This window comes from Lynx canadensis, chromosome C1 (genome assembly GCF_007474595.2).
Source record: "Lynx canadensis isolate LIC74 chromosome C1, mLynCan4.pri.v2, whole genome shotgun sequence".
Lineage (NCBI taxonomy): Eukaryota > Metazoa > Chordata > Mammalia > Carnivora > Felidae > Lynx > Lynx canadensis.
In genome coordinates, this window is record NC_044310.1 from 84,982,718 (window position 1) to 85,001,121 (window position 18,404).

General features: G+C 33.4%; 1 protein-coding gene and 1 pseudogene across 3 annotated transcripts in view; one reads left to right on the forward strand and one right to left on the reverse strand.

Moving 5' to 3' along the window:
- The window catches only part of SLC35A3 (solute carrier family 35 member A3), a 54,285-nt gene extending 40,342 nt beyond the window's left edge, over nt 1-13,943 (forward strand). For all 3 annotated transcript variants that reach the window (XM_030325451.1, XM_030325453.1, XM_030325452.2), the window contains exons 6-8: nt 2,282-2,400; nt 4,604-4,737; nt 9,575-13,943. In XM_030325451.1, the coding sequence (XP_030181311.1) occupies nt 2,282-2,400; nt 4,604-4,737; nt 9,575-9,665 (344 nt within the window). In that variant the 3' untranslated portion in view covers nt 9,666-13,943. The remainder of the gene's footprint in view (nt 1-2,281; nt 2,401-4,603; nt 4,738-9,574) is intronic.
- Nucleotides 13,944-15,579: 1,636 nt separating this feature from the next.
- LOC115519763 lies at nt 15,580-15,979 on the reverse strand (annotated as a pseudogene).
- Nucleotides 15,980-18,404: the final 2,425 nt, after the last annotated feature.

The window sequence follows — 18,404 nt, forward strand, 5'->3', positions numbered from 1 at the left end:
CAGCCCAGAGCCCGATGCGGGGCTCGAACTCACGGACCGCGAGATCATGACCTGGCTGAAGTCGGACGCTTAACCGACTGCGCCACCCAGGCGCCCCTCTGTAACATTTTTTTAACTGAAGGTAAATAGTTTATAACAAACAAAAAGACCTCACATACTTAAGGATTTCATTTGAACAAATATTTAAACTATTACAGTATTATAGCGTTTAATTTCTCATACAAAAATTCCAGATATAGTATTCTAGGTATAGATTAATTTTGGAAAATGCTACATGTGAGAGACCGCTTCATTGCAAATCAATCATTCTATTTCAAGTCTCTGTTCTTGTGACTTTGGAGCTCATGTTTGAAAACTGTTTTTTGTTTTGATTTGTTTTTTTGTCTACATCAACTTAACAAATTTACCGTGTCTCTCCTGGTAGCAGTCAGGCCCTCCACAGTGAATGTCTGTACTCCTAATGGCCTATATTTTAAGTCAAACATTCCCAAACAACCTCTAAGCCTTAGTCCATTTTTCCAGCTGTTTTCCAGTAATGTGATAAGAAACTGAACCTTTATATTTATCACAGGATTTGTTTGTTTCTCTGCAAAATTTTATAAATGTATCAAGTTTTCTGTTTTTTGTTTTATGTTTTTTAAGAATATTCAAAGTAGGGGCACGTGGGTGGCTCAGTAGGTTAAGCATCGGACTCTTGATTTTGGCTCAGGTCATGATCTCACCGTTCGTGAGTTCGAGCCCTGCATTGGGCCCTCTGCTGTCAGCACAGCCTGCTTCAGATCCTCTGTTTCCCTTCTCTCTTAATAGCATTTCTCAAGTATCAAACTATCAACAATTAGCAAATTGATAAGGTCCAACATTAGCCAGAGAGTGAAGAAATAGGAACTCTTATTACCTATGGTTGCCAGGAGTATAGATTGATATAACCTTATTGGATCTCAATTTAGGGGTGTTTAACAAAATTTTATATAAATGCTTTGATGCAAAAATTCCACTTCTGAATAAGAATTTATCCTATAAGTATACTTACACAAGAGCACAAAGATAGATCAAGGTTATTCATTTTAGCATTGATTACAATTGTAAAAAATAGACATGTAGAATATTGCTTAAATAAATTGTCCGTATGATTAAATAGTGCAGTGATTAGGATCATGGAGTCCAGAGCCACACTGCCTGGATTCAAATCCTGAGTCCATCACTTACCAGCAGTGTGAGCTCAGACAGGTTTAACTTCTCTGTGTATCAGTTTCTTCATCCATAAAATGGGCATAGGAGTATCTGCCTAATAGGGTTGTTGTAAGTTAGCATACATAAAGCACTTAGAACAATTTGTGGAACATCATGTTATGTATGTATTTCATATTATTATCATCATCCATAAATGGAATATTGTACAACTGATAGAATGCTGTAGATCTGTATATACTGACATGTATATAACCTGTATTGGATACCTTTTTTCCTAGTTAGCAAGTGTTGTTTTATAATTAAAAAATAGAAACCTAATTAATACTTTCATAAGTGTTTCTTTTTGTATTTTTTATTTTTGTAACTTTGTAAATTTGTATTACTGTCATGTTCAAAATTGGACATCTTAAAATGATTGATGTATACCTGGAACTAATATAACACTGTATGTTAACTATATTGGAATTAAAATTAAAAACTTAATTAAAAAATGAATTGACATAAGTAAAATTAAAAGAACATTTCATATCCTTTCAGTTCCTTTCCATTTCAGGTAGTTATGTCTTTATATAAACATTGCTTCATTCTGCACTCTGACTACATATCTTATCAGAGACTACTCCTGACAAATGGCCTCTATAGGTTTCCATTTCTTTCTTTATAGTTTGTGTGTGTAGTTTCTTTGTGTGTGTGTGTGTGTGTGTGTGTGTGTGTGTGTGTGTGTGTATGAATATATAAGAATATAGAGCTAGCAATAGGAAGATATGAGACACAATGAATATGCCAAAAGTGAGCATTTTCCAGATATTTGAATGAGACAGCCATGTGGTCATGTAATTTAAACATTATAGTTTTTAGTGTTCCAGAGTTGGTAATCTCTGTTCTTTTTTATATTTTCTTTGTCTTACAGTTATAATATAATACAAAGTATAATTTTGTTAAGTTTATATAAATACCCAAGTAAAAGATTTTTAAAGTAGTCAAATTTTATCAAAAAGGAAAAGCTAAATATAAAATTTAGAATACCAGTGGAAAAATATCTCTCCAGACAAACTAAATGACACATGCCATAAAATTTACTTTTTTATAGGTTTCTTTGGGAGTATATTTGGATTAATGGGTGTCTACATTTATGATGGAGAATTGGTGTCAAAGAATGGATTTTTTCAGGGATATAACCGACTGACTTGGATAGTTGTTATTCTTCAGGTAAAGCATTTAAAGTCTTATATTTAATGCTAATAAACTTTATTTTAATATAGAGAATCAGAGTAGCTACTGATTTATGATGGGAGGGAAAAAGATCCTTCCTGTTAGTGCTCTCATTATATCTAGTTTATTCTGGGAAATTAAAATAGAACTGGTCTTAATGCCACAATGAAAACTTACTTTGAAAAGGTCATAAATGAACTTTATGGTATTTAAATTTGACATAATGAAAATGCAAGTTTAAGAATTAAAGAGTTGAATTTAGAGGTAAATATAACTTCTGATTTTTTTTACAGTTCTTGTTGTTGTATATGTTGTGTATGATCAGCCCATTAAGGCTCAAAAGCAGATCTAGATATTTAAATCTGTAACAGGTACATATTAAAATATTCCTATCAAATTATCTCAGTTTATAATTTGAAATTGTTCAAGGGTTGAGTAATTTCATCATCAAAAAAAGAAAACAACTTGGTAACGCTGGAGGATACAAAAGTGAAGATACAAGTCACTGCCTTCACAAAGCCTTTCTTTAAGAGGTATTTGAAGCTGTAGGAGCAAGCTCTCTTACAGAAATTGTGTGAAGGTGGCAAATTGTGGTTGTGTTTTGAAAGCAGGAAATATACTTCTATTTTTAAGATAGGAGAAGAGACCAGGATAAATGAAAATTCAGAGGAAATATAAAATAGAGATAGGGTAAGTCAGAAGAGTTTGTATGATGGCTTTTATCCTAGCAGAAGGAAGCCCTCTTCCTATAAGACTTGAGTTAAATAAAGAAGGTTTGGTATAGTTGGTATGATTCCATAGGAACTAAATAGATGATTGACTACATTGCCAGGAGGTAAAGGGACTCAAACATCAATTTGTAGTGAGCTCAATTGGCATAATTTGTGACTCTCACTAATAATAAGCTTCTGTCTTGTGAGGAAGTTATTAATGTGGGTAACCCAAATTTAGGAGTTTATAACTAGAGTTTGGCAGAAAACAAAACTATGTTGTATGGTAAAACCTCATTATTTAAGCAGGTACAATTTGGAATTTGAGAGGGATTTGGCAGAAAGTTCTTTCTACAATCTTTTCAGGAAGAAAAATCTGACAGCAATAAAAAGGGGATTGAAGGGCGAGGAGCTAGAGGAAAAAAAGCCAAGTTAGGAGCCTATTGAAAGACTAGTAAAATAACTTAAATTACACTTTATTTTTACTTCAAAAGTAAGAACATTTCATTTATCCAAGTGACAGTCTTCCCACATTTGTCTGAACAAGTGATGCTTAATTACTAAACTGGTTGAGGATAGATGTTTTATTCACAGTACAGTTAAACTAATATAACAAACTGCAGATTATGCTGGTAGTTACTTCAGGTAGCTTTTGTAATAAAAGGGCTATTGAACAAAACTCTATGGTCATAAGAGATGATTATTTTATTTATTTATTATTATTTTTTTTTAACATTTATTTATTTTTGAGACAGAGAGAGACAGAGTATGAACGGGGGAGGGTCAGAGAGAGGGAGACACAGAATCTGAAACAGGCTCCAGGCTCTGAGCTGTCAGCACAGAGCCCGACACGGGGCTCAAACTCACGGACCATGACATCATGACCTGAGCCGAAGTCAGCCGCTTAACCGACTGAGCCACCCAGGCGCCCCAAGAGATGTTGGGTAAAAATCACTTATTGGGTCACCTGGGTGGCTCAGTTAAGCGTCCAACTCTTGATTTCTGCTCAGGTCATAATCTCACAGTTCATAAGTTCAAGCCCCACGTTGGGCTCTGCACTGGGGCCTGGTTGGGATTCTCTCTCTCTCCCTTTCTCTCTGCCCCTCCCCTGCTCTCTCTCTCAAAATAAATAAATAAACATTAAAAAAAAATTTAAGGGATGCCTGGGTGGCTCAGTCGAGCCTCTGACTTCTGTCCATGATCTCACGGTTCATGGATTTGAGCCCCATGTCAGCCTTTGCCCTGACAGTGAGGAGCCTGCTTCGGATTCTCTGTCTCCCTCTTTCTCCCTGCTCCTTCCCTGCTCACTGTCTTTCTCTCTCTCAACAATAAATAAACATTAATTTTTTTTAATTAAAAAAATAAAATCACTTATTACAATGAGATTAAATTTATAGGACAAAAGTCTAAAGTTTTATTGAATAATGAGATTGTTTGGGAAAGCAATTTTATATATGTTTGTTTAAAATAATCTTTTAAAACTTTTGCAGGCACTTGGAGGCCTTGTAATAGCTGCTGTTATTAAATATGCAGATAATATTTTAAAAGGATTTGCAACCTCTTTATCCATAATATTATCAACACTGATATCCTATTTTTGGCTGCAAGATTTTGTGCCAACCAGGTAATATATTTTTTTCTATTGCTTTAAGTCTCCAAAATATATAGAAAAGTAAGAATTCTTAATAAGATCTGGTATGAAAAATCTTGTTTTATTACAACTTTTGAAGGATCGTGGAAATACCGTAAAAGATCCTTTTAACTATCTTTTAAAAAAAGATTGAAAACTAAATGCATAAAAGAAAATCTTCCACTGGAAAGTTTTTTATACAAATTTGGCTAGCCAGAATTTGCCCAACAGATTAAAAAATTTTTTCCAAACTCTTCTCCAAAGTAAAAAGTCATATAAAAAAGTTAATAAGTCATATAAAGTCATAAAATAAGTCATATAATGGATTTGTATGTGTGGAATTTATGTAGATAAAGCCAGGAGAGTAAATGACATTCTTGAATAGTTAACATAGAGAATGTGGCGCAAGAGAAAACTCTTTTCGATGGTGGCAGGAAGATGTGGTTGGTTGGGAAGGGAATTGCAAGGGAAGGCAGAAGACCCAGGATGTTTGGTGTCGTGGACGCCAAGGGAGGAGACAGAATTAGGAAGAATGAAGTATGATAAATACAGATGGTATTGAAGGTCCTATCATTTTTAAAATTTATAATCATAATTATAATCATAATTTTAATTTCTAATTCCGGAGTAATGAGATTATATTTTAATGGATTCCAGGATACTATACTTGGTTTTCCTCTAACTTCACTCCACTCTTCATCTTCTCAATTTCTAAACTTTGGAATGTGAAGTCTCTGCCCTTGGACCTCTTATTTACACTCACTCCCTTAGGTGATCTCTATTCTCAAGGCTTTAAATACCATCTATATGCTAATAACTTTCACATTTTAATTTGAATTCCAAGCTTGTATATATAATTGCCTATTTGACATTTTCACTTGAATGTCTACTACATAATTCATTCCCTGTCCCTATAAGGGTTTCCCAATTTAGTACATGGTAGCATCTCCATTCTTCCAGTTGCTTAGGCCAAAATCTTCCTTGACTTAAATAGGAACACAGTTTATCCACAGTAACCTAAGAGAAGGCAGAGTCTATGGATATGGATGTATAGACAGACTTAAAAAGGAAAGTTAAAACGTATGGAAGTTCTTTACCTCCTGAGTGAAGTAAGAAGTAAGGTCATCAGCTTCTCTTTACCCTTCTCTCATACATCATTCTAATCTAGAAAGAAAGCCTGTCAACTCTTCCTTTTTGGTATCTCCAGGGTCAACCATTTCTCACAACTTCATTGCTACCATCCTGGTCCAGGGCACACTCATTTATCATCTTGATTAAGGAAATAATCTGTTGATGTATCTTCTTGCTTCTTCTCTTGGGCTGTGTTCCTACAATTTTCTCCATTCAGCAAACAGACTGATTATTTTCTATGTAAATTAGATCATATGACTCCTCTGTTCGGAAATCCTCTGCTTTCCATGTCATCTAAAAGTTGTCATCATTAATGACCTATTTGATGTGGCCCTCAGCTACCTTTCTGTCCTCATCTGATAATCTGATACTACTTTCCTCTTATTCACTTTTTTTTTTTTTTAAAGTTACAGTAATCTCTTGGCCATGGGCTTTGATTTGTCCTTCAGTCATCTTGGAATACTCATCCCCTATGTATTCACATGACTAACTTTCTCATATCCTCAGGTCTCGGTTCAAATGTTACTTTATCAGGAGACCTCCCGAAATAAAAGGGCACCCCCCTCCATTCTATCATTCTTTCCTCCTTTCTTCAGAAGATTTATTACCATCTTATAAGCAAGGCCAGAGGTTGGCCTATAAGAGGTACTCCTTGTGTCTGAATGAATGTTCAAGATCTTAAAACTTTAATACAGCTAGTAAAATTCATTTGCGTCACTAGAGTGAGATAGGATTATGGGTGGAATTTGGCAGGAGAAAAATATAATATGCCCTTTATATTTCTATATTGAACATTTATGGTTTCCTTCTTCTAGCAACCTGGACAATAGGTCTGGGACATGCATGTTGAGATCTGTGATTTTTCTGTGACATCAGTTTAAAATTACTTGTTTCTAGTTTGGTATGGGAATGAATTGCTTAGTTAGTGAGACTAGCCTAACAACTAGGATCTATACCTTAATTATGCTTTAGTTACTCTATTCATTAAGTGGGGGCAGTTATGCACTTTGTATTGTTTGAAAATGTTTGGAACTATAGATTTTTAGGGTACATTTAAAAAAACATACCTTAAAAAAAATCAAACCTCATATAAGGCTAAGTCAGGGTGTTAACTTTAAATCTTTGAAACATGCAGGGAATGAACAAGTAAATGAAAGGGGAAATCAGTAGAGGGACAAAATAGTGGTGTGTCAATAAGATGCATACCTGCATGTAAATCCATGTTTCTGAGGGTCTGTGTAAGGTATGTTGCGATGAAGAGAAAAAGAGAAAAGACAATGATACCGTTATTATTGAATGAATGAATGTTTTGACACTGAGCCGCATGAAGGAGATGGATTATTTTTCCTAAAATATAACTAGACCCTCTGTCTTTGTATGTTCTTATTTTTGTGAAGAGCATCTCTTAAGGAATAAATCCATGACCCCTATTCCAAATGTATTAATATATTTTCCATGGTTACCCCCATTTCACTTCCTAAAACGGTTTTCATGTGTGTTTTGGGTTAGTTTGTTTTGTTTTGTTTTGTTTTGTTTTGTTTTGCTTTGGTTTCTCAGAAGTGGTACCCCTATACTTGCTTTTCTGGCTGCTTCTTTGGTAATCTGTCAATCCTTATTCACTCTCTCATTCATCTTATCCACTGCCATGTCTTGTCTGTCCTCTCTATGAAGATAAGTCCCAACTTCAACTCTAGATCCCTATTTTCAGCTGACTGCTAGACATCTCTACTGATATCACATCACCAGTATTTCCTTTCCTAACTTATTTTTCTTGTGTTGATTATTTTGCTTATTAGCATTAACCATCCTTGCATTTAGGCTTATTTATTCTTTTATCAAAAATGTATTAAGTGTGTAGTATGTGTCTTCCTTTCACTGTACCAGATCCTGGAAAAACCTAAATTTATGAATGAGATATGTTTCCTCTCTTCAAGGAGGTCACAGTGATTAGAAAGTTAGATATGTGAATAAATAAATGAGAACTTTATGATTAATACATTATTGAAGTATATATATAATTCTGTTGGAAGTCAGGTATTCAAATCTTTGAGATAATCATTGTTTTCTAATAGTTTTTCCCCAAGAAAAATTTTTCTCTCAGAACCATCTAAAAATAACTATCTTGACAAGCAGGGGTTTCCTGACATTATTAGGTTTTCTAGTAGATCCTGTTAGAGATTTCATAGAATGGATTCCTGCAGGGGGTAGAAAATTGGATCAGACAACTTTTCAGTTGAGTGTGTATTCCAGAGGTTCAGAAAGCTAAACAAAGGTCAGAATGCCTGACAAAGAAAGTTTTCAGTCAGAAGCTCATCCAAAGCCTAATAATTATTAAATATTCCTATGGTAGTAATTTTCTTCAAGATGTATTATAAGAAGTTTATGTTATCTTAATCTTACCTGTGTACCTGCATCCAGGGCTTTTGAAAGTTGCCCATTTATGTCAAGTCAACACTAGATATTTATCACCACAGATAATTATTGAGCTCCTTCCATATCCTAGGTACTTGGGGTATAATGATGAATGCTGAGCAGATGGTTAATCCGGGGTGTAGACGTGTAAATAATGCCTTATTTAATACAACATAGTAAATGTTATCATAGAGTACATCTGCCTAGGGGAGTGAGTCTTGGAGACATTAGACCTGAGGTATGAATAATCAGTTTTCTTGGGAGAAAGGACATTGCAAGCAGAGGGAGTAGCATCTACAAAGACACTGTCTTGAAAGGCACGTTGTGTTCACCGAATTACAGATTGGGTGGGGTGGAGTGTGGAAGATGAGGTTGGAGGGACCACATTAGGAAGGGCCCCTTTGTGTCATAATAAGGGTTGTGATCGTTTTCCTTTATAGAACAAATGTTTATTGTTGTAAAGCAGGAGAGTAATTTTGAACTGTTAATAGAAACTTTAAAACCAAGACAAATACATGTCTCTATAATAGCACTTTGAAGAATATACATCTTAAAAGTTAAGATTGGTATTCAGTTTAGCTCCACTTTAAGTTCTAGTACCAGTTTAAGTTCATTTCCAGTTTATAATAAGGTATATTATATCTATGGGCAGATAAAATAAAGAATAAACCAAGTATACTTGCATTTAATCTAATTTACTTTTGTAAAGAAAGCATCCTATGTAAATTGGTCCTGAGTTTTGCTTATTACTACCTTGGATTTTAAACTGAACTTTACTTTGGTCTGAAAAAACTTCCATTTTCCCTTTTTACTTTCAAATATTTAAAAATTGAGATCTTTTATTATTCAGTGTATTGTAGGCAAAAGACATGTTAAAGGGAAATAACAACATTTAAAACATCTTTGTTTTGGGAGACAATACAGTGCAGTGGATGAAAGTACAGGCTCTAGAGTCAGACAGACCTGGATTTGAATCTCGTCTTCCATTTCAAGTTGTGGGATTTTAAACAAGTTACTCTAACCCTCAGTTTTCTCATATATTAAAAAAAAAAAAAATATGAGGGCAATACTAATACTTCTTCATAGGGTTGTTATAAGAACTAAGTGAGATAATGCATGTAAAATACTTGGCTTGAATACCTAGAATGTAGTAAGTATTCAGTATTTGTTAGTCATATTATGGAACATTTTTCCCCAAGTTATAATTGTTTTTACAAGTGAAGAAATAGAAAGAAGTTGTTTGCTTTTAATCTGATTTTCTCTTTTTATTTTTTCTTCATCTGTTTAGTGTCTTTTTCCTTGGAGCCATCCTTGTAATAACAGCTACTTTCCTATATGGTTATGATCCCAAACCTACAGGCAATCCTACTAAAGCATAGTATATACTATCTTTAACTGGTTTTTCACAATGGTGCACTAGGAATCTCAACATTAATCTTGCATAGAGGACTTCTACAGATTCAAAGAAGATATCATCACGCTGAATCTCATCATATTCAAATGGTTTGAAAATATAAACATTTAAGGCTAAAATATGTGTATATGTTAACAAAATACCTATTACATCTAGAAATCAAAGCTTGAAAGTACTTCCAGGGATTAGAATAATTATTGGAAAAATAATTATTGGAAAAAACTTGAAATCTGAGTTTAAAAAGATTTTACCTTTTGATTGCTGCAGAAATGTCCTATGCACTCTTTGCAAGAGCACACAACAAATGTCCGATACCAATTTTTGCAAATTAGATCTATTTAATCTTATTAAATGTTTTTTATCTTTTTCTGTACAGATATATCAAATCACATGGAATATTCAAAGTTTGAAAATTATAATTATAATTGCCTATAAAGCTGTGAAGAAATAGAAGTATGATTTGAAAAACATTTTCATGTATCTGAGATTTTTATATTTATACAAAAGATTACTAAAGAAAAGATTGCTAAATGTTATTTGTTCAACTACGTAAAATTTGATAAAGTTACGTTCTGGGTCTAATTTGTCAGAGAATAAAATTCATATTTAAATTTAATGTAGAGAAGTACACACATCTATTTCTCCATCTACGTTTTAAGATCTTTTAGTGCTTTGAAACTGCTGAAAGCAATCCAGTTGCTCCTGTGCTAGAGAGTAGCCAGAGACTTTTGCACTAATGGAGTTTTGTCCTTAATCTCTTAACTATATTTCTTTTCTGTAAATCAGATAAATCCTTAATATTACTTTAAATTAAATTTCTGTATGTGGTAATTTCCATTGAAGTTTCAAAATGTAATTTAAAGGAAATAAATACTTGTTTAATAATTTAAAATAATTATTGTCTAACATCTCCACTTGGAGAATTTTGAACTATCAAAGCATATACTGTATACATCTAGAATGTTTTTAAATGAATATTTTACTCGTTGATCTGTAAAAACTTCCTTTAATTAAAAACAACAACCAAAATAATTGTAGTATAGATGTCAACGAATTGAGACCAAAATGACCTTTCTTAGAGACATTCCAGATTGCCATGATATTTCATTATTTTAAATGGCACCATAGCTATTTAGAACTTTTTAGGCTGCTCAGAAGAACTTTTTAGGCCTCTCATAAACCCACCATCCCCAGAAGTACTGTGGTCACATGTCTAGGAGAGGTAGCCAATTCTGAGTCCCTTTCTGTGGCCCTAAAAAGCTGCTGGGAAGGAACCACTACTTTGCTTTTAAGATAGTGGTTTCTTTTCCATTTTGATTAGCACTGGAGTTGAGGTTGTAAATTACATGTGTTATTTAATAAGTTGGTTCAATGGAGAGAAAATATAGCAAAAATGATAAGGTGAATTGGTGGGCAAGAATACTTTCTAAAAATGGAATATAGGTTTAACTTAATTATTGACTATATAGACAGAATTAACCTATTGTGTATAAAAAGTATTTTACTTTATTTTTTCATTCATGCTTCATATATTTTTAAAAGTCTCCCATTCTAATAGTTAAAAACTGTAGAAAAGTAAATATTTTTATATAGTTATAATGGATTTTGTTAAATAGAATTTGGCTCAAAAATACCGTGTCACAAACTGTTGGATACTTTTGGCTAATTAGGACTGGCTATATTACTTTGCTTATGCAAACCTAGTCTCTACAGGACACAGGCCTAATCTATTCCATTCAAAGCTTAAAAGTGTTTAAAAGTACAAAATACTTTTAAATCAGTTTCCTGGTAATTCCAAACTGACACTAAGCAAACTTTCTGGTAGCCTGACTTAATGATTTTCAGTGACCACCTTTGAGAGCATTTGTTTAATAACTTTACCACATTTTGAGCATGGTGTTTTTAACACCATTCTGATGTACATCTTACTACCTACTGCCAAGTGAAATCTAAATCCTGCAAATGCACAGAATTCAAGAGTAAATATAAAGATTTATATTTGGCCCACGTTGAAGTACTAGTTGGGTACTTACATATTAATTCAGTGTACATTTACAATTAATTGTTAATTCAGGTTTAGTCTGTCCCTTCAAAAAATGATACAAGCAAATATTGGAAATCAGACAGGTTAGTTACCATTGTAATATATTTTCAGGTGGCCAAAATAACAGTTTTCAAGATTCTCAATAAAGCTTATAAAAATATAATCAAAAGTTGTGACAAAGGACAAAATAGTCTAAAGCATATTTTCAAATGAAACATTTATTAGACAAGCTTAGTTTATATTTTGATTATAGGTTTGAAGATGTTATTAGAGATTGGGTTATGTAGCTTATAATTTTTAATGCAGAAAGAAAGAATCATATTTGAGAAGATGGGCCTGTAGGCTATATCATGTCATATATACAGATAATGCCATTTTCCTCTGTGTGTGGTGTGTGTTTTGATGACCTCCAAAAGCCTTATTGTATCAATCTTTTATAATGATGACTCCTTTATTATTTAAATTCTTACTTTTTGAAGTTTACTTGTTATCTCTTAACTACTTTGTTCATTATAAAAATGTGCTAACTCATGGGAGAAGAGTGCCAGTTGATGGTTCTATTAAAAATTAAGAATATGGTATTTGGGAAGAAAAGTTTAAAATTCAACATGTAGATGTTTCAACACAGTAGTATCACCAGTTCTTTAATAAGTATTTTTAGAGAAGTTGTAGGCTACTTTTATGGTGGAAACTGTAGTTTAGAGGTGCAAAACTTAAATGTTTACATAAATTTATATCGAATGTCACAATTTCGTAGAAGGAAAAGTAGTTTGATATTTAAGCTAGATTCTAAGGAGACAGAGTTTGAAAAGAAACTAATTGACTTTGTACCCAGTAGACTTAATGTAATATTGATTATTCTTAAGAATTGATACACTTTTCCTACATATCAAATTATTGGACTTTTAAAATGTCATTGTATAGTCATTCAACTGAATTTTGTTTTTAAAAATAGGGTTTAGCATCTCTTGTTTTACTTACACTTTCATTGTTATAATATTTAATTACACATGGATGTATGCTTTACGTAAGAAAAGGTTTATAAAAGTTATTTATGCTATATTGAAAGTCATCTTAAGAATCGCCCAGATATGTAGCATATTTAAAGAAATTACAGGACCAAAGAAAAAGCACCTTTATCAAAATCTGGTCCTATGTGCCTTGCTTTACCAAATACCTGACTTTTCTGGAGGATATTACTGTAATTCACAACTTTGGACACATGGGAAAATTAACATTTTAAGAATAACTATAATTCAATTTTTTGGATGTTTCAACATTTGTTCTTTAAATCCATTATCTAACAGAATATTAAAATAGGTATATTATATAAGCATTAGTAAACAGTACTTATTTAAATAAATTATGCACCGTTGCTTCATCATTGAGCTTTTGAAACTTTAACAAATGTATATAGATGTCATTTTGTTATTTTATTTCTTATTATGAGATATAATTTACTGTGATTTTTAAAATATTTTTTTAATGATTTGAATTCTGATTTTGTTTATATGTCTGTGTATTTCATTTGTTTAGAAAGATTCCTTTGAGTATGGAAATGTGATTTGTATATTTAAATTTTTTATGGACATAATTAGAGGAATGTATAAATTGGTCTTTTGTTAAATGGCTTTTTAATTGATAAATTTTTCTTTGTCATTTTTTGGTATGCAGTTATTATCTATTTAGTAGATTTATGAAAAAGATTATTTTCATAATTAACTCTATATAAATTTCTTCCTATAATTCTTGTTTCCCTTTTCACCTGTGTTTGACTTAACCATGAATTAGATTCCTTTCTATATATCAGAAATGACTTCCTGATCTTTTCCATCATCTCTCGTTACCTTTATCATGTGTGATCTTTCTTTTTTTCTAGCCTGTGCTCTAGCATGAAAGACTGGGTTTTATTTAAACTAGTTAGAACTTCTCTACCTGTGTGATAATAACCTAAATTTTTGTTGTTTTAAATAAATTATCTATTTGCCAGCCTCAAGGTTAAGTAATTATAGTGATTGGTATATATTCTCTTCATAATGTGAATATAATTGCTTCTATTGTGACTACAATTCAGTGCATAGAGATCAAATGATAAGCAATATAAAAGATTTCATTCCCACCTCTATTAGTGAAATATCCTTGTACAAAATTGTACAAATGCTTTGTTTTAAACAATCACTAAAGAGCATCAATACTTAATTTTATTTTATTGTATACTTTGGTTTCTTGTGAAAAATCTTTACATTTTTTTTGGAATTGGAATACTTCTTCTGTTGGAAGTATATCACAATCCTTGAATCCCAGTGCCATGCAAATACACCCCCTAATCCAAATCTTATGGATAACTACTGCCATTCAGTAGTCAGACAGTGACCAGCATTCGTAAAAATGGTCTTTCTTGTGGTTAAAAGTTTTGAATTCCTTCAAAGCAGGATTGATTACATATATATTCCAGAAAAGAAAATAGCAAAGAATAAATAAATTGCCTTCACATCCCAAGGATTTGAAATTGTAATATAGTAGAGAGAATCTCGGTGACTGCAAATTCAGGGATTTCCCAAATTTACCTTCAGGTTCAATAATCCACTAGAAAGACAGAACTCCCTGAAACCTATTCTATTCATAATCATGTTTATTACCAAGAAAGTATACAAATTTGAACCAGCCAAAGGAAGACACATATAGGGTGGAGTCTAGGAGGGGCCCAGACTCCTTTCCAGGTGTCTACTCCCTGTGGAATCATGGACCGTGTTATCTACTCCTGGCCACAATGTACACACAGTATTGCCAGTCAGGAAAGCTTACTCTGCTTTGATGTCCAAATTGTTTTTAATTTTTCTGTTGTTTGTTTATTTTTGTGAGAGAGAGAGAGACAGAGTGTGAGTGGGGGAAGGGGCAGAGAGAGAGGGAGACAGAATCTGAGGCAGGCTCTAGCTCTGAGCTGTCAGCACAGAGTCTGATGCGGGGCTCGAACTCAAGAACCATGAGGTCATCACCTGAGCCGAAGTCGGATGCTTAACTGATTGAGCCATCCAGGCGCCCCTGGTGTCCAAATTTTTATCAAAGCTTTCTTACTTGGAATGATTGATTCTTTGCCCACATGGTTGAACTTACTAGCTCTGTCCCTCCCTGGAAAACTGACATCAAGTTATAGGGGCTCATTCTGAGTCATCTTGTTAGCAGAAATTATCAGGTGTGAAGTCCTAAAGATGTAGGCCAGAACTTTGTTTGGGTTAGGCCAAATTCCTTACTACACAGTGACCACTTATGTCTATACACATTCTTCTGAACTGATGAGGATGACACAAACAATGTCAATTTGTTTATAGAGACTTTTAATTTATACTTTATCATTTTAATTTGAGAAATGTCAAATGATTCTAAACATGTGACTTGGGGGTAGAAAAACATTTGTAGTCTGATACATTGCTAAGTAGCACATATAGTATTCATTTAGTTTTCAGTTCTGATGTTTAATGACAGCCTTATTAAATGCTGAACTATTTTAAAGAACAATACATTTAAATTAATTTATAGATATTTTATACTGTATATTAATGTACATTGTGAGCTAATTTTATTTTATTTTATTTTTTGCCAATTGAAAATTACAACATGAATGCCTCTTTGGAGGGACTTCTTTTACTGATAATTATTATTTTTTTTAAGTCTGCTATATGGTAGTGTAGTAATTTATTCTGCCCATTAGTAACTAATATTTGAGGACATTTATAATATTAATGGAATTTAATCTGAGAAGTTCAACTTTTTTTTACATTTCATTGTTGCGTATTAATAAGAGATAGTCAAAATAATTATGGTACAAATTATTATGTCAAAAACATAATAAATGCTTGGTGTTAGTCAACAATTCAATTTTTGGCTTAAAGTTCTTTGCAAGAAAGAACATTTGGTTTATTTCACTAATAGGAATATCTCTTAATGCTAGGATGGCCTCTTCTTGGTATTTCTTCTCCTCTGGAATTTTAGTATACGTTATCTATGTATAAATGGAGTTGAGTGAAGAGGTACCATTTATTCCAAATAAGAGTACATAACCAATTACTATTGTAATGAGAGATAGACAGATAGGGAGACCAATAAGCCTAAGGAGTTTAAGATTCAGAAATAGAAGCCCACATGAGATGTATGATGAAACCAAATAGGGAGTTTAAGGAAAGAACAAAGCCATAAATTGCTCTTTCAGGCAATGGCGAGGATGAATTTTCCACCATTTTCCCTGTGGCTTTAGATAATCTTGGGTCTTGGGGCGCCGGGGTGGCTCCATCAGTTAAGCGTCCGACTTCGGCTCAGGTCATGAACTCACAGTCTGTGAGTTCGAGCCCCGTGTTGGGTTCTGTGCTAACAGCTCAGGGCCTGGAGCCTGCTTCGGATTCTGTCTCCCTCTCTCTCTGACCCTCCCCCGTTCATGCTTTGTCTCTCTCTGTCTCAAAAACAAATAAACGTTAAAAAAAAAAATTTAGATAATCTTGGGTCTTTCAAGCACCCACTCAGGCCCTTCCTGGCAGCTCAGGCAGCTCAGCACCAAGTCCATTTTTAGCTAATTTTAAATTACCGTTAACCATTGCTATTATAAGGAAAAGTTAATAGAATAAAACTATTACCATTTGTTACTTTAGATGACAGTACAGATTCACTGTTAATTGATAGGTCCACATTTGCAGTCATCCTTTGCTAGGGTTAAGCATCAGCCCTCCATTGGATCTAGCCAACTTTTCATTTATGAATGTATTTACATGTATTCATTTAGGACTTCTAATATGTAGAAATAACTTCTTTAAAACAAGTAACATACTTTTCCTTTGGAAATAGTTTACTAGAGATACTCACTTTCATCCTTTTTAAGTAGACCTCACTGAAGATTTAAGAGAATAATGGATATTGTTATAATGTTTTGGGAGTAATCATCTGAAAATACACTCATGTTAAAATGTGCTTTAAATGTAAAGTATTTAAGGGGTTTAATTCAATTTGCTAAATCAGACTTGTGTATTTTTTAAAAATATTTTTATGTTTATTTCTTTTGAGAGAAAGAGAGAGAGCGTCTGTGTGTGAGCAGGGGAGGGGAAGAGAGAAAGCAAGAGAGAGAATCCCAAGCAGGCTGTGTACTGTCAGTGCAGAGCCCGTGGTGGGGCTTGATGTCACCAGTCCTGAGATCATGACCTGAGCTGAAATCAAGACTTGAGTGCCCAACCGGCTCAGCCACCCGGGTGCTCCCAGACTTTGTGTGTGTGTGTGTGTGTGTGTGTGTGTGTGTGTGTGTGTAAGTTTTTATTTATTTTTATTTTTGAGACACAGAGACAGAGCATGAGTGGGGAGGAGCAGAGAGAGAGGGAGACAGAATCCAAACCAGGCTTTAGGCGCTCAGCTGTCAGCACAGAGGCGGACATGGGGCTCAGACTCACAAGCAGTGAGATCATGACCTGATCCAAAGTCGGACACTTAACCAACTGAGCCACACAGGCACCACCGAGACTTGTGTATTTTTAACAAAATCTGTGAATGTGCTTGTTTTTATGTGTTTGCTTTTTCTTTTAAAAGTCACTGCATGTATAAAAACATGGTTTCTAATAATTGAAGGCTTATGTTTAATCCTTTAGACTGAAGTTTTATTATGACCTATTATTCTGTGTGGGTAGTAAATACAGCAATTAAAAATTATGATTCTAAGTGCCTTTTCTAATATATGCAAGCTCCTTCAATAGGTTTTCTAAATATTATAGCAAAAGTAGAGTTATACTTGTTGGGTTACAGAAAATTGTGACAGCGGTGAGGCCATGTTTCAATTTATGACTTTGAAAATATTGTTGTGAATTTTAGAATTTTAAAACCTGAAGTTCACTCTGGATATTACATGCATAATGCTCCAAACTTCCATTACTTCATATAATTTATGAAGTCTCCATTTACTTTATAGGCCACGTTTATTTTTGTTTTGAATGTTTTGGTTTTATAACATTGCCATTTTAATGGTTTCAATCATGCTATGACAGATTTTACCACCTTAGATTTGAAAAATTCATGGGTTATCTCCATGCACTCACAAAGTAATCATTGTTAAAGACTGTTTTTTCTAAATTTGTTTTTATTAATGTTTATTTTTGAGAGAGACAGAGTGTGAGCAGGGGAGGGGCAGAGAGAGAGAGAGGGAGACACAGAATCTGAAGCAGGCTCCAGACTCCGAGCTGTCAGCACAGAGCCTGATACGGGGCTCGAACTCATGAACCGTGAAATCATGACCTGAGCCAAAGTCGGACACTTAACTGACTGAGCCACCCAGGTGCCCCAGAGACTCTTTTTTCAATTTAAATTTCTTCAGCTTTTCAATTTGAAAAAATTCAAACACATAAAAACTGAAAGAATTACTCTCACCTAAATTCAACATTACTAACACTTTGCCATACTAGCTTTATCAGGACACTTTACTCCTAAATACTTCAGCATATCCTAAAAATAAGGGCATTTTCCTATTTAACTCAATACAATTTATCACACTTAGAAATTTTTAAATTAATTTGATTATATCATCTGAGTTCATATTCAGATGTTTCCAATTGTCTCAGAAATGACTTCACAGGTTTTTGTTGTTTTTTTTTTTAATTTTTTTTTTCAACGTTTTATTTTATTTTTGGGACAGAG